At 42.7% G+C, this 15,381-nt stretch overlaps 1 protein-coding gene across 1 annotated transcript in view; it reads right to left on the bottom strand.

Moving 5' to 3' along the window:
• The window catches only part of ASZ1 (ankyrin repeat, SAM and basic leucine zipper domain containing 1), a 995,454-nt gene that overhangs the window by 595,887 nt on the left and 384,186 nt on the right, over nt 1-15,381 (bottom strand). Inside the window, exon 6 of the mRNA XM_069228909.1 lies at nt 2,325-2,459. Within this exon, the coding sequence (XP_069085010.1) occupies nt 2,325-2,459 (135 nt within the window). The remainder of the gene's footprint in view (nt 1-2,324; nt 2,460-15,381) is intronic.

Raw genomic sequence — 15,381 nt, 5'->3', positions numbered from 1 at the left:
TGGACATCTGCAGGTAAGCCTGCTGAACTCATTCAAGTATGACTTGCATAGAATCAAGCCAAGATCTTGGTAGAAACCAATCCATAGGATCTATCTGGAAACTTCGAAACCCATACACCAACCAGATTTGGCTTTTTCATGTGGTCTATGAGACTGATAAAAGTCAGTTTAAGCAACTCATGGGGCTCGGATATAGTGAACAATAAGCTACACAGCATTCAATGTGTGGAAGGAAAGATTTGCAGGTTTTTTGGCCCATAGAATCAACATTTTTAGAATTATTTTCAGAGGTGGCCATGGGAGAGGAATTTAGATTTCATTTTGTAGAAGAGGCTTGCACCACCAGACTTTTTGGCAAAGGATGTGACAAAAAAAAACCTTTACATCACACAGACCAGGTCTGTCTTATCTAGCTATTGGTCTGTGAACCTTCGGTACCGAGCAGAGTTTTTCACGAACAGTCGAGAACAACTATAAAAGTGCTTTGTTGAAAGGTAGTAGAGGCATGAGACACGGAAGAAGGCAGCAAGATCCTTGTCCAAATGTTAGATTAAGTAGCCACAAAGAACAAAGTAAACTCCAATGATTCAACTGTTTTTCATAACATCTTGGTGAAAGAAGAGACTTCTGATGGAGGACCAGAAAGGTAACTAGTATCCACTTCTGGAGAGGTATAGAGAGGTATAAAATCTACTTGCATTTTAAAAGTCACAATATGGCTAGCATCAGTGTTGTAGGAAGAAACAAGTCTAAGGCCAAAGGATGCTGTCTACCTCGGAGTGATCATCATCAGTGTGGCCATAATCCTTAAAGCATCAGTGTTAGGCCCCAAAACACAACTCTTACGATCCTGGGAAGATTTTGTGCAAAGAGGTCATGATCAAACCAGACTTTAACCTTTTTTTGGCAACTAGGATGATTTCATTTGACTTCAAGGCCTGTGCCAAAAGGAGCTTCCATGTCTGTATTGATATGGTAGGTGGACCCGAGTGAACAGGGGCTTCAAAATTACATTGCACTAACTTCTTAGAAGGAGCTGAGGCTGGAGCATGTTGAGGAAGGGAGTCGGGCGGTTGGGACAGAGCCTCTGGAATCACAAAGCCTACCTAAATGGGCACATCCTAGAGTGGTGGCCCAGGAGCCCTAGAGCCAGCCTAGTCAGCTAAGAAGCTTTGGCCTGCATTGAGTCAGCTGATGGATTCGATAATTTTGGCTTCACCTTTTTCAGTGTCTGAATCGGCCCTGACAACGAGGAAGAGTTCGGCATAGGGAAGGCACTGGGATTTCAACTGGCCCAAGGAGCAGAACTTTTTGCTCAAGGAAGATTAGGTCTACTTTCTATGGATTGTTTTTGGGAAGAACTACTATGGGACCATTGCCTGGAAGAATGCTTACCTGAATGGGAAGGCTTGGGCAGGCTCCTGTGGGTCTTGGCCAAAAATAGTTTTGCCTTCCACTGTCTGATGGCCCCTGGATGCATCAATAAGTAGGAGTCACTGTTAGTGTGTCATGGTCGGAGCCAAGATATCACTAGCAGATGTCATGCGAGTGTGAAAAGGATATACTCTTGCGGCACTGTAACTGTGTTAGTTCCTGGAATCGTACGAAGAAACATTTGACCTACTTGCTGCCCAAAGCTCATTACCTTTGTTGGCGAAGAGTACCAAACCTGCATGAATGATGAATGGAAAGAGAAGAACAGGAACAAATCAAGCACAAGGGTTAATACCTAATGTTTTCCGGTAGGAGTAGTGGCAGTTGAAGGATATCTCCCTTTCTCTGTGTCAGATGATGAAATAATATTGTTATCTTGTTGAGAATTAAAATGATAGGCTTAGGTTAAACTACTTTAATATATCATCCAGCTATCAGATATACATACAAAAAGGATGATAATTTGTCCCACATGCCCATGTGGAGTAAAGTAAAGTTAAGATAATGCACATCATCTTTTTTGTAACTGGTACTGGAAAATAAGGAATGTGCTGATACCCCCAATAATCAGAAAATATGGTGCACAAAACTCTAAAATAGATAAGTTGCTTGTATGTACTTTTAAGGATTCAGCTGTTTCGTGCAAGTTACGCAGATATATGAACAAAAATAAAATACAGCATCCTACATTTCAGCGATTTAATACCTCTTTTGAAACATCTAGATGCCATTGATTGAGCGAATGCTCACTTTACAAAATGAAGATTAAAAAAATGTGCTCATGCAAAACCATGATTATATCAGCACTTATTGATGAACATTTGAGGAGTGCACAAAGCTAGCTATTACAGCAGAGCAAAAAAGTGTATTTCTAGGATGCAAAACCTCACCTCGGGATGCTTGTGCTTATTTGCAACTTCTCCAGGGGTCTTCCCGTCTATGGTTTGCAGACTTTTATCAGCACCAAGTTCAAGTAGCTTCAAGACTGCACTTTTATGTCCTTGACGTGCAGCCCATGTTAAGGCCTAAAAAAACAACAAAGACTTGCTTGGCAAATACATACAGGCAGCGCTTCAAATATATTTTCCCACACACTGAGTCATAATTGTCATCTTTGGTAACAATCAAAACTTTATTTTGAACAACCAGATGTTATAAAAATAAAAAAAAGTCACACTGTATCAGCCCTGGATTGATGCCTTTGTGAATTATTCCATTTTCAAGAGCTCACCCTGAGCATGGATTTTGAAAAACTAATGAATTAATTTTTTATGAAAATCTTCCCTCACACAATCAAAGGGCATAAAAGTTATAAAAAGTAAGGAATATCACATTTTCACTCAAATCAATGCTCTTGCTTATGGCATACTGTCCAAGAAATAAATTACAGGAATATTCAGTGAACTGTGGGATTAAATATTCTTGTTTTAAGGGGTGTGGCCTGGTCACTTAAAATGGCTGACATGCCCTGCAGAAGATCTCATACTAATGTAATTTCATATCTTCCATGATCCAGCTGCTGCACAGCTTAATCTGTACTGACCACATGGGTTTAACATCAACAGTAGTGCAGGAGTCCTGGATGTTTGGCCCAGGCTGCTGACTTACCTCCTGAAGAAGTGGGGTGGAGGGTGTCAACCTCACGTCTCCTGCTAGCGGGAGCAATGTGGAGGTCTCACCTGTCAGAGTGAGGAAGGCTGCGGAGAGTCATCAATGGCATTAGGAGGCAGGGCTCAAAGTGGCAAAGAAAAAACTGCACCAGAGCGAGGGTGGATCCACTGACCTAGCTGCCTATCTTTGCTGAACAGACTGGGATGACAGCTGTTGGTCAGGGCTGGGGCCATAGTGGGGGCTGCAGGGGACCCGGAGTGAGGTCCTGGGACAGCTGGTGAGTTCCCCTAACCTGCATGAAGGTGAGGGAGTGCTGAGTGGCCATGAGGTAACTGCTGCCGGGGCGTCAGAGAAACTTATAGTGAAAACCATCAGGCAGTGAGCAAACCCAAATGTGTAGGCCCGGTGGTAACAGCCACTGTATCACAGGTAAGCCTAGAACTAGCAGGTGGTTTATGGGCGGAAAGTGGCTGACTGACGCAACTGTTACGACTGTGGGGTGAGTGCCGGTTTCCCTCTGCCCCTTTTTGTTATTTGGATGTGCCACCTGACCTTGTGTGCTCTTACAATGGCAGGGAGACTGAAGGCAACATACACTTTGACAAGCCTTCAAACTGAAGGTCATCTGTGTGTCTAAGGATGGAGTCATGGAAGTAGAGAAGACGTGGGTGGTGCTGACCAAATGCCATCATTGTACTGCCACCACCCACCCTTTGCCCGACTAGTCTACATTCCCTGAGGTGGCCGGACGCACCCTGTCTTCTACTCCTCATCAGGGGAAGGGCGTGTTAGTGTTCTGCTTGATGTATATTAAATTTAGTGCCTCACAGCTAGTTTCGTACTACAACTGCCTGTTTCCCAAATATCACTAATTCAACTTAAGATATTTAGAGGGTCTCAATAGAGGAATATATGCATCTCTCCCCGGCTGAAGCAAAGCCACTTCAACTAGAATTCAGATTTTGTTGATACCCAAGAAGACTGACACCGAGCAGTAGAAGAGAGACTTCATACTAACAGTAGGCAAGACAAATAATTTCCTTCCCTTTGGTAATTCTCTTTGTGGTATATACTCTAACAGCAGATTCCTCACCTTTAGGATGACTTCCTGCGCCAGTCTGCATCCTAAAGATTTGACCAGAAGTGATTCTGCGAGCCGTGCAGCTTCGTGTGGACTTCATTCAACCTCATGTTTTTGTGACTATGTCCTCTGAAGTGGAACTTAACAGTAATCAGATGTATCAGTGCACAGATTCCTAAATTGGAACCCTTTTAAATTGGAAAAGAGACCTTTCCACTGTACAGCGAAGCATGAGGGCAGTAAGATAGAGTAGCTTGAGAGAGTAGCGAACAGAAAGAGCATTACAGTGAAGTTACAGCGAGCAGGAAAACAGTCATCAGAGACCCGGAAAGTAGCAGACAGCTGCAAATCGGTTTAAATTATATACAGACAACAAAAGTGAAAACCAAATCAAGATGTTACTATTTTAGGGGTTTGGAGGAAACAAACGAGTCAAACATTTTAGAAATCTCATTACAACAGGTGATTTGAACAAAGGCAACTGGACTGGTAAACTTAAAAATACTTGAGGGCAAACAGAAAACCTTTAACAGTGGCCACTGCAAGTCCTTGCTTAGCCAAAGATAATAATTAGACATCCAACAGTTTGGCCTTTAGTGGTTTGGACTGAAGGTGCCACACCAGGTTACAAACTTGTCCCAGCATAGACAGACTTTGTAGAAAGACGCCTGGCAGCCAGGATGACATCCATGACTTTGGGAGGAATATCAAATGCACTAAACTGACAGTGCTCAATCTCCATGCATAGGAGCTCACATTGTGCAGGTACTGGGTGCAGGATCCTGCCCTGCTGCTATGATATGAGATCCTCGTGAAGCAGTAGCCTGACTATGTTGCGTAGGCTGTCATTATTCTAATGAGACTACTGGATTTTGAGCAGCAAGATCATCCACAGTGTAGGAGACTGAGTCTGACCCATGGTGGGTGACACCTGTCGCTCCAAATCCAGGTTTTGATGTGGCTAACTAGGCGTGCCTCTTCTATCCCGAAAAGTAGAGATGATTGGGCAGCCGAGCGCATGACATATCATGCTTTTCAGGGAAGTCATGGTCACTCAGGTCGCATCCGGTTCTCTCATTCACAGTTCTGTCTCATATATAAATGACAATGAAAGCAGTATAAGTTTTAAAGACTGGTTTAATAAAACGACTGAATTTTAGATAGCAAAGCTTGAGCTGCAATAACCAGAACGACACAACATAATAATAAAATAATGACGATGAAGCATAAGAATAATGCTATCATATTGCCACTAAAGTCGATGGACTATTTTCTATCTGAATCATAATTTGAGCACGGCATGTTAAGCTCTAATCCTGCCTTTCAGGTTCCCCCGGGGGGACATCAACTTTCATACCTGAGCAAAGGCCTGTAGTCTGCGTTAGCATCTGCTGCGAAGCATTCAGCATACAGTTGTGGTTCCCTGGCTGGAATCTCCCTCAACATCTAATGGGACTAGGAAATGTTTTTATAATAACACAGCTAATGTTCTAAGAAAATGTCCCTACGTAAGGAAGTGTATTTTCTACTAATGTTGGAGACTAAACTTCTACCACGTTCACCGGCAATGTACCAAACTGTAACCTTGACTGAAGCACAAAGTGACCAAGAATGTGTTGTTTGAGAACACAGTGCTGGGCTAAGCAAAACAGTTAGATAGAAGAAATTAAAAAAGACCGTAAAACTGGTTATTGTAAAAATAACAATGCAAAGCTGAATAAAATATATCTAGGTCAAGGTGCACAGCGACCTAGTGTATTAAACTAACGTGCATGGAGCTATTACTAAAATGGCTACACAACACCCTCCACTTGTCGGTTGAAAGTAGTTCAAGCCCAAACAAAAATTTCTTAACCTAAGATATATATAAAACCCTACTCAATTTTGACAAGTTAAAAGGACACACAAGCCCACTACTTGGCAATTTAAACATGAGCATGTGGCTTATAACCGAATTCAATGAATGTTAATTTAGAAAAGTTCCAAATTAAGTACGAGTCATGGAAAGTAGATCTTCCACTTCGGCAGATGACAAAACCGGAAAGTCCGCGCCAAAAATGATCGAGGAGCAAGTGTGTTCTATAGCCCCAGTATCAACCAAGGCGGCAATCCGTGGAGTGCCCATTGATGAGTTGATGGCAACTTCCTCCAGGAAGGGTAACTCATAATTAGCTTCGCGTAGCAAACGCAGCCTCAGTGCGCATGTCTGGTAATGAACCCTCAGCGAGAACATCAACAGATCAGCATCTATTGCTAGGGGGGCGCTGCTGTGAAAGACAAACTTCCAGTGCATGTTTAAAAGCGCACCAAAGGCACCATAACACGGGTTGCACACAATAAAAAACCGGTCTGAATGACAAAGACCAGTCACACTCCAAATGCTCCAGGAGTGTTGCTCCAAAATGCTGCATCATACGTTCACGACACAGCTGCGCTGATGGGAGTGCCGTCATTTGCCCTTGTTGCGGCGGGACAGCCATTGCGCATAAACAACAGCAACAGCAGGATGCCAGCTAATAAAGCCAAAGTTATCGGAAATCCCCCCAAAATACTACAGAAAATTGAGTTGATAGCTGAAGGTATCAAACCGAACATAGAGGAGAAGGTGTGAACAAAACCGTAACCAACAACTTTGAAAAAATGTGCTATTCCAGTCGTGCTGGATTCATTAAATATTCGTCCTACGAGTCCACTAAAGTGTCTCGGAAAGTTCATATTTAACAGGGACTGTATTTCTGCTGATGACCTTGCCACTTGTAGTGCGGAGGTCTCGCGTGCAGATGTAAGGGCCACATGCTTTTGAAACACTAAAGCCTTGAGTCTACTTAACTTGTCAAAATTCACATTTGATGTAGCAATGTAAGGCCAGATATCAGCAACCTCCTTAAATTTAGTGGGGGGAAAACAGTATGTTCCCGCAGCATGTAACGACCTTAGAGACCGAAACAATGTAAACTATTCCGGCTCGCATGCCACAACAGTCTTCACTATTGAGAAGGACGTAGCGCTGCCGTTTGAAAGCACCTGGAACGTAGGTCTAATCAAGGGGACTCGAACTCCCTTCAGATAACAAGCCAAGTTTGCAGCCGAGGCGTTGCATGTCCCATGCAAGGACAGGTGTTTAAAAATCATCGAATGGCTGACAGAAGTCTCTCATTCACTACCGCTAAGAAAGACCTCTCTCATGCCATTGACGCATTTGTACGAGAAGGGAAGCTCCCACACCTCATGGATGTAACTATCTCCAAGCTTTTCATATCTGCCTACCGGAATGTGTTTCAAACAGGAGGTGAATTGTAGTGTGGGAATAGGCAGATTAATAACCCCATGTATCACCACTCTGCCGATGGTATTTCGGCCACGGTAAAAGGCAACTTTTCTAATTTTTCGATGTTAAGCATGACATAAGTCGCTTCTTTCTTAGCCATTAGCTGTTGTTGTCGCGTCAGATTAAAATAAGAAAATATCTCCCTTGCACTGACGTGCTGCCATGGAACGTGACCCGTCTTCAATGTTTGAAACGCCCAACCCAACTGCATAATGGATCTGATCTGTCTCTGTCCATGGTATAAAGAAGACATATCAGATTGTATAATGTCTATAGCAGAAGAGACAATGTTGTTAATTGTATATATCCTGTCGGACAAGGTGTTAATCCCATTAGCCACAAGAGCTAATGCCTTTTTTTTTTTTTTTTTTTTTTAGATTTTCCTGATCTATTTGCCTTAAGCTGGCAGCAGCATCTTGTTGGGAAAGTTTCCATATTTCATTGTATACTGCATATAAGAAACTGTTCCTGCATGGTGTTCTGGGGCCTGACAAGAAATCTTGTAAGTCAGTGGTGCTAGACAAGAGACTGAGGTGTTCTTTAACAGTGTTTAATGAGGATGATTTTAGCCACTGTTGGCATAATTTCCTACACGATATGTTGTAATGATATCTGTATGTTCTGGAGATATATAGCAAGGGTCTGTCCTACTCGTCCTAAAACCCCCAGAGGAGTTAATAAAACATTGATGACACCCATTGGTATCTATTGGCCCCAATAACCACCCGCCCGGACGTGTCAGTAAAGCATTGAGCTCATCTTTAGTTGCATTCGTGTATTTTTGCCATTTGTAAAATTTTGCAGAGGCAGATATACTGGCCATGTTTAATTCTGTTATTGTTGCTAAGCCTAAACAACTCGTTTGTTGCACAGTTTCATTTAAGAAGATCATCTGAACAGGAATAAGACATGCTCTAAACAATGTTTCTTTTCCCTTAATTTGCCAATTTTTTGTTCCCCAGACACTTTTCAGATCAATTGTTTGGACCAATATTCATAGCCTTCTACTGATAAACGGGAAACAAAGGATTCGGAATATATAAATTTCGCATTAGTCAAAAACATTTGTATATCCTTAGTAGGTGGTACCTTAAAGTAATATGACTCAGCATTCTTTTGATTGTGCCCAGAAAAATATGCAAACTTTTCAGAATATGTTTAGAACTCCCTTGCAGTGGAGTTGGACAATGTTCCCATTGTGTGTAATTAAATACCATTTTGGGACTGCTCGCTCTATGTATGAAGTGGTGCCCATAATAATTATAGCAAAACATATCACCATAATTTTCTTTGAATTGGTAAACATCTTCGTTTTCAAAGACAGTATAATATTGTAATTCTGTCATCATAGAATCAACTGTTTTGACATCCCAATCATCAGATAAAATGCCTGGTATTACTATATCATTCATTGATAATTTGAACACATACAGTATTTGAATAATTTCCGTGGCGATGTTCGATATATATGGATAATATATATCGAACATTACATTGGTCCCAAATAATCCCATCAGGAATTGGCACTGCGGAAATGTTCACAAAGGATAAGTCTCTTCGGACTTTATGTGATGAAAAATGTGGTTTCAAAACCTCCTCCACCTGTTCAACTGTTGATCTTTCAGGAAGAAAATGACCAAGCATTAATAAGAAAAAGGTAATAACAAAACCAATCCAAAGTAGAAAGGCTAGGACAGTCAGAGAAAGCCATATATAGTTCCATGGAAAAATGAAATATGTTTCTTTAAGCCAGTTTGTAAGCTTACGTGCACTTGACAAATCAGTTGTCAAATAGGCCAATGAGTCCGAGAAATCATCGTTGAAGTCAGCAAAATAACCAGAGGCAGTTCGTGCAAATGGCATAACTGTTGTCAGTGGTGGAGTTGGGGTTTCCTGTGGTGGCACACTATAGACAGCACCATCCGTTTGGTTTGGTTTGTAGTCGAGTTGACTTGGTCAAATGTTTCTAAGTTAGTTGATGTTAGTGGAACTAATGCAAGATCATCTTCCACCCTCCCCAAGCTCAGAGAGGTGTCAGTGTTGGTATAAACAACTTGTAGTGGAACTTCTACGCCAGTAGTGAGAGGGATTCGGGAACTACTGGATGTTCCTCTTGGTCGGCTGTGCAGGATCGGCCACATGGTGTAATTTGACATTATCAATTGAGACAAAACGATTTTCTTTGGCACCTGCCAATGGTGGTAGAGTAACAGTTCTGGTACCGTGTATCCCTAGTACAGGGACTGGTACTCGATAAGAAGGGCCAAATTCCTTTTTCACTGCGACTTTTTCACGTACAAGATCCCCAACTCTGGGAATCCAGCTGGAAGATGTTACTGGCACATCCTTAATTCCTGTGAAGGTGGCACCTTTGGAAGAATTATCATCACGGAACTGTTGCAATTCCTGTAAGACAGTGACACGTTCATTTATGTCAAAAGGTGTTTCTGCTTCCTCCACGCAAGGACCATCAAGATCCGGAACATACATTTGAGTTCCAAACAGGAACTCATATGAAGTACGACCCCCCCAGGGACCTTCTAGGCAGGTTATTTAGTGCTCTCTGGACTCCATACAGGTGATTAAGCCAACTACGACCTGTACCTAAGACTCTGGTTGTTAAGGATTGCTTTAAATCGCGGTTTAATCGCTCCATGACACTATCTCCCTTGGGATGAAATGGAGACGAGTACTGTAGTTGGACCCCTAACGAAGCCATGGTGTCCCTGAATGCCCTTGAGGAGAACGCAGGGCCCTGGTCCGAATGGAAGGCCGCAACTGCATATGTACCGATAAAGACTCGCAAATCTTTAATAACAGTTCGAGCGTCATCCGAGCGTTGTGGCCACACCCATACAAATCTGAAGCATAAATCAACAGCGACTAATATGTATTTGTATGCACTATCCGGTGATAGGGGACCGCAGTGGTCCAAGTACACACAATGTAACGGTTTGTTTGAAATTAAGAGGGGTGTCTGCGGCGGGCGCTTGGCCGTGGACAACAAAAGACATACTGCTTAGTCTCTTTGTAGAGACCTGGCCACCAGTAACGGGCCTGTAAGATTGAAATTGTAGCCGCCACACCAGCATGTGCAGATGCCACTCCCTCATGTGCTGCTTTAATCAACTGTGGTCTTATATCTTTGTTAGGGATGTCTCATACGCCTACGCCTGGTATCTTAACTTCAGCATTCAGCATACTTCCCATATGATAATATTTGTTAGGAAATCCTTTAGGATGGGGCGTACCATCAGCCGTAGCTTTCACGGCAGCCCAAATGTCTTTGTCTGGTTTAGAACTCGAGTGAGTCACTGCAGCTACAGTGGCTACTGCTGACTTTGCGGCTTCATCAGCCAATGTATTTCCAGCAACATGTATTCCAATGCGCTGGTGTCCAAGTGTATGTACAACATGGACATTTGGTAGCGTCTCTCAAGTCAGCTACTTTCCCCCACAGTAGTCTGTGTTTAATGGTGTTGCTTTTGGAGTCTCTGAACCCATTCTGGTGCCAATAATGCAGGTATTCATTAAAGGACTGGACACAATAATATGAATCACAAACAATCAGCGTAGGCTGTGCCGGATCTGTGTGTTTCAGTGCCATCAACAGAGCTTTTAGCTCAGCCAATTGTGCTGTACAATCCCCTAGGGTCTGTGTAAAGGTATGTAGAGGACAAACTTTATACCCTTCCATATAGCCACTTACGACTGCACAAGCAGCAAAATACTGATGTTTAGTTCCAATTGCAGGTTGTGCAGAGCCATCAGTGTACATGACTATGATACCGATCAATAGGCAAGGTATTTGCTGGAACTGGATATTCTACTTCATATTGTAGGAATTCCTGAGTTTGTAATTTTGGGTCAAAAATGTAGTCTACATCAGTGGCTGTTAGAGATGTGGCCCATTGTATCCAACGTGGATGTAGTGCCTTTGCGTTCGGAACGCTAGCTTTCGTAACAGCCTCTAGGGCTGGGATTGGGGAAATGACAATAATGCGTTTTCCTTGGGCAAGAGGTCTTTCTTTAATAACAGCCATCTGTATGGCAGTGAGAATTTTGTCTGTGGGAGCAAAGCGTTGTTCAGTTGCTGAATACAAATGTGATTTGTATGCAATCGAGACTGTCTCACCTTCATTAAAAGTCACATAGGTGAAACCGATGGCCCCAGCTATTACCCTGATTACCAAATGTGTTTTGTTGTCCCTTGTGTGTAAATGTTGTGCTGCAAGCATGTCTGTCTGCAATTCTCTAAGGATGCATGTATGTTCAGTTGTCGAGAATTTACTTGAAAAATCGGGACGTATTAAGTCGTAGAAAAGGTTTTATGCGCGTAGCATAATCTGGATTGTAGGTTCTGCCAAAATTTAAGAAACCCAATAATGATAGGAGTATTTTTTTAAATCGTAGGCGGTGGTTGTAACTGTGCACATTTTTCTAAGAATTGTGGAGCTAGGCTCTTCCCTTCACTTGACAGCTCATATCCTAGAAACAGGACGCTGAGGAAGGCAATTTTTGTTTTTTTGAAGTTAAATTTGTAGCCAAATTCAGCAAACCCTACAATAATGCTGGCTACCCGTCTTAAATGTTGTAGTAATTCATCATCCGTGAGATATATATCATCTACATAGGACAATGCTTCAGGGTCGATCTCGAGTAAAATTGCAGTTACACGAGCCGCAAACAGTCCTGGGCTGTTCTTATACCCCTGGGGTACACAACAGAATTGTTTCTGAGAGCCTAGTGTGCTAAAGCTTGTTAAGTCTCTGCTTTTAGGTGCTAAATTCTGGCAGAAAAACCCATTCGAAATGTCTAGTGTTGCTTTGTATTTTTTACGCACTATGTTGCTCATTAGTGCAGTGCTGTGTGAATTTTGTATAGCATAGGTGCGTGTGTGACTATTTAGATGTCTGTAGTCTAAGACTATTATGTACGAATGGTCCGGTTTAGCTATGGGGAATAAAAGGTTATTCATTGGCGAGACACAGGGTTCAATCACACCCTGGTACTCTAATTGTGTGAGTATTTCTCTCACTGGTGCTTTTGCTTCATGTTTTATAGGATACTGCGGTTGTGGCTGAGGTTCACTTTTAATGGGAATTACATGGTAGGGGGAGTCTTTATCCCATCCTACGTGATTTCTGTATAATGCAGGTGCTTGTGCTAGAGCCCATTCAATGGAATATGATTCAGCTACTTCCTCTGGAACAAGGGGCGAGAAGGAAGGCTTAATGACATCTTCTCCATATGGGAAGGTACGGACAAAGTCAGGCGGCCAATCTTGTTCGGCCAACAAGACATCATACACTTTTACTATGCGATCCCAAAAGATTGCATCTATTGTGCGTTCAATGTCTCCTTCTCATTGCAGCGTTACTTTGTACACCCTATCAGCCTTGGAGACACGCATGTCCGCTGTTTCTAATTGTATAAAGTCATCAGTTGCTTTCACCTCCAGATGTTCTAGAAGATTCCACCGAACTATTGTGACCTCTGCGGCGCTGTCTAGCAATGCTAGAGCCCAATTCTTGTTCTTCAAGAGGACCCTCTTCCAGTGTGGCATGTCGGACTGCAACTGCTGCCACTTTTTTCTTTTTAAATTGTTGTTTTTGTTGGGCAGGTTTCTCTACCTTTTTAACAGAAGCCTCTGAAGAGCGTTGTGATTCCTGTCTCGGTTTCACGTACTCTGTTCTTCGCTCTGATCGCCCACCTCTCTCTTTTCTCTTTTCCGATGAGTCCTGAAAGGAACGAGATTGCTGTTAACTCAATGTATAAGCGACAAACCTCAGCTACTGCTAAATTTCCAGCCACGGGATGTGGTGTATAGGTGGCCAATAAAGGCCAGGTAGGACCGCTCATTACTTAGTGGACCTAACCTTACTGGTAATATTGTATGGGGTAGGGCGCCATCAAGCCAATTATTATGTTCTTGATAAGATAGAGGTATCTCTAAATATGTATACGCTCTGTATTGTCGAGGCGCGTTCATAGGGGTATATTGGTGAAATGTATTTGTGTTCCCATCAACTGCTGGAAATGTGACCCAAGAGTAAAAAAGTTCTGTTCTATAAGCTGAGTGGGCATCCAGCACAAACGTGACTGGACCTCCCTGGGCCGTTAGGACATTTGCTAATAAGTGTGCTGTGAGAGGTTGTCTCATGTTAACAGCTATTTGTACATGTTGGGGATTCGCCATGATAGTAACACTATGAGTTCAGAGAAGGCACACCGAAATGGGGTTTCCTTTTAAAATTCAAGCTTGAATAACCGCCAGTTGTAATAGGATTACCTACACAGCTGTGGTGGAACTCCTCAGTACCACAGATGTCTCCGCATACGGCATTGAGGTGTCATATATGAGACAGATACTTCGGAGGACCCGAAAATTAGAGCCTGACCAAACGTTGGCGGTGCCATGTCGGTTAGGCTCTCATTATTCTAATGAGACTACTGGATTTTGAGCAGCAAGATCGTCCACAGTGTGGGAGACTGAGTCTGACCCACGGTGGGTGACACCTGTCGCTCCAAATCCGGGTTTTGCTCTGGCTAACTAGCAGTTCCTCATCTCTTCCAAAACGTAGAGATGATTGGGCAGCTGAGCGCATGATATATCATACTTCTCAATGAAGTTGTGGTTACTCAGGTCGCATCCAGTTCTCTCAATTCTCACAATTCGGTCTCATATATAAATGACAATGAAAGCAGTATAAGTTTTAAAGACTGGTTTAATAAAAACGACTGCATTTTAGATAGCAAAGCGTGAGCAGCCATTACCAGAATGACAACATAAGAATATTAAAATGGTGACGATGAGAGTGAAGCATAAGAATAATGCTATCATATTGCCACTAAAGTTGATGGACTATTTTCTATCCAAATCATAATTTGAGCACGGCATGTTAAGCTCTAATCCTGCCTTTCAGGTTCCCCTGGGAGGACATCAACCCTCATACCTGAGCAAAGGCCTGTAGTCTGCATTAGCATCTGCAGCAAAGCATTCAGCATACAGTTGTGGTTCCCTGGCTGGTACCTCCCTCTTAACGTGTAATGGGACTAGGAAGTGCTTTTATAATAACACAGCTAATGTTCTAAGAAAATGTCCCTACGTAAGGATGTATATTTTCTACGAATGTTGGAGACTAAACTTCTACCACGTTCACCGGCAATGTACCAAACTGTAGCCTTGACTGAAGCACAAAGTGACCAAGAATGTGTTGTTTGAGAACACAGTGCTGGGCTAAGCAAATCAGTTAGATAGAAGAAATTAATACAAGACCGTCAAACTGGTTATTGTAAAAATAACAATGCGAAGCGGAATAAAATATATCTAGGTCAAGGTGCACAGCGGCCTAGTGTATTAAACTAACGTGCATGGAGCTATTACTAAAATGGCTACACAACAACCAAAGGTTAGTAGCTCAGGCCCACAAGTTACAGGTAGTAAAATCTCCTTGTCCAAATTGGAGCTACCTAGAGGTCTTGGGCCTGGTCGTTCCTGATCTTCTTCAGAACTTCACACAGGATAGCCAGCAGCAGAAAAGCATACTGCTTCCTTGTACTCTACTCTATTTAAAATGCATCACCTAGAGAGAGCACCTCTTAGGGAACTCCACTGGGAAAAACCTTTCAGAAGTGAAAAACAGATCTAGTTGAGGTTCTTCCCATTGTTGGAAGATGCCACCTGTCACCCTAGGCTGTAACCGACATTTGTAATTTCCCAGGCACCGCCAGCTGGGTACGACCATGCCGGCATTTAAAACTCTTGCCAGGTGGTTCACAACCAGGGAAATGCCCCGACACTCTAGCCATTTCCAGAAATGAAGGGTGTCCTTGCACAGGGCCAAGTACCCCAATCTCTCCTGCTTCTTGTAGTACCACATGGCAGTGTTGTCTGTGAGAACATAAACCAACTTCCCTTTGATGG

Source organism: Pleurodeles waltl, chromosome 4_1 (genome assembly GCF_031143425.1).
Source record: "Pleurodeles waltl isolate 20211129_DDA chromosome 4_1, aPleWal1.hap1.20221129, whole genome shotgun sequence".
Classification (NCBI taxonomy): Eukaryota; Metazoa; Chordata; class Amphibia; order Caudata; family Salamandridae; genus Pleurodeles; species Pleurodeles waltl.
Note: the sequence above shows the minus strand (reverse complement) of the source record. Positions and strands in the feature narration are given on the sequence as shown.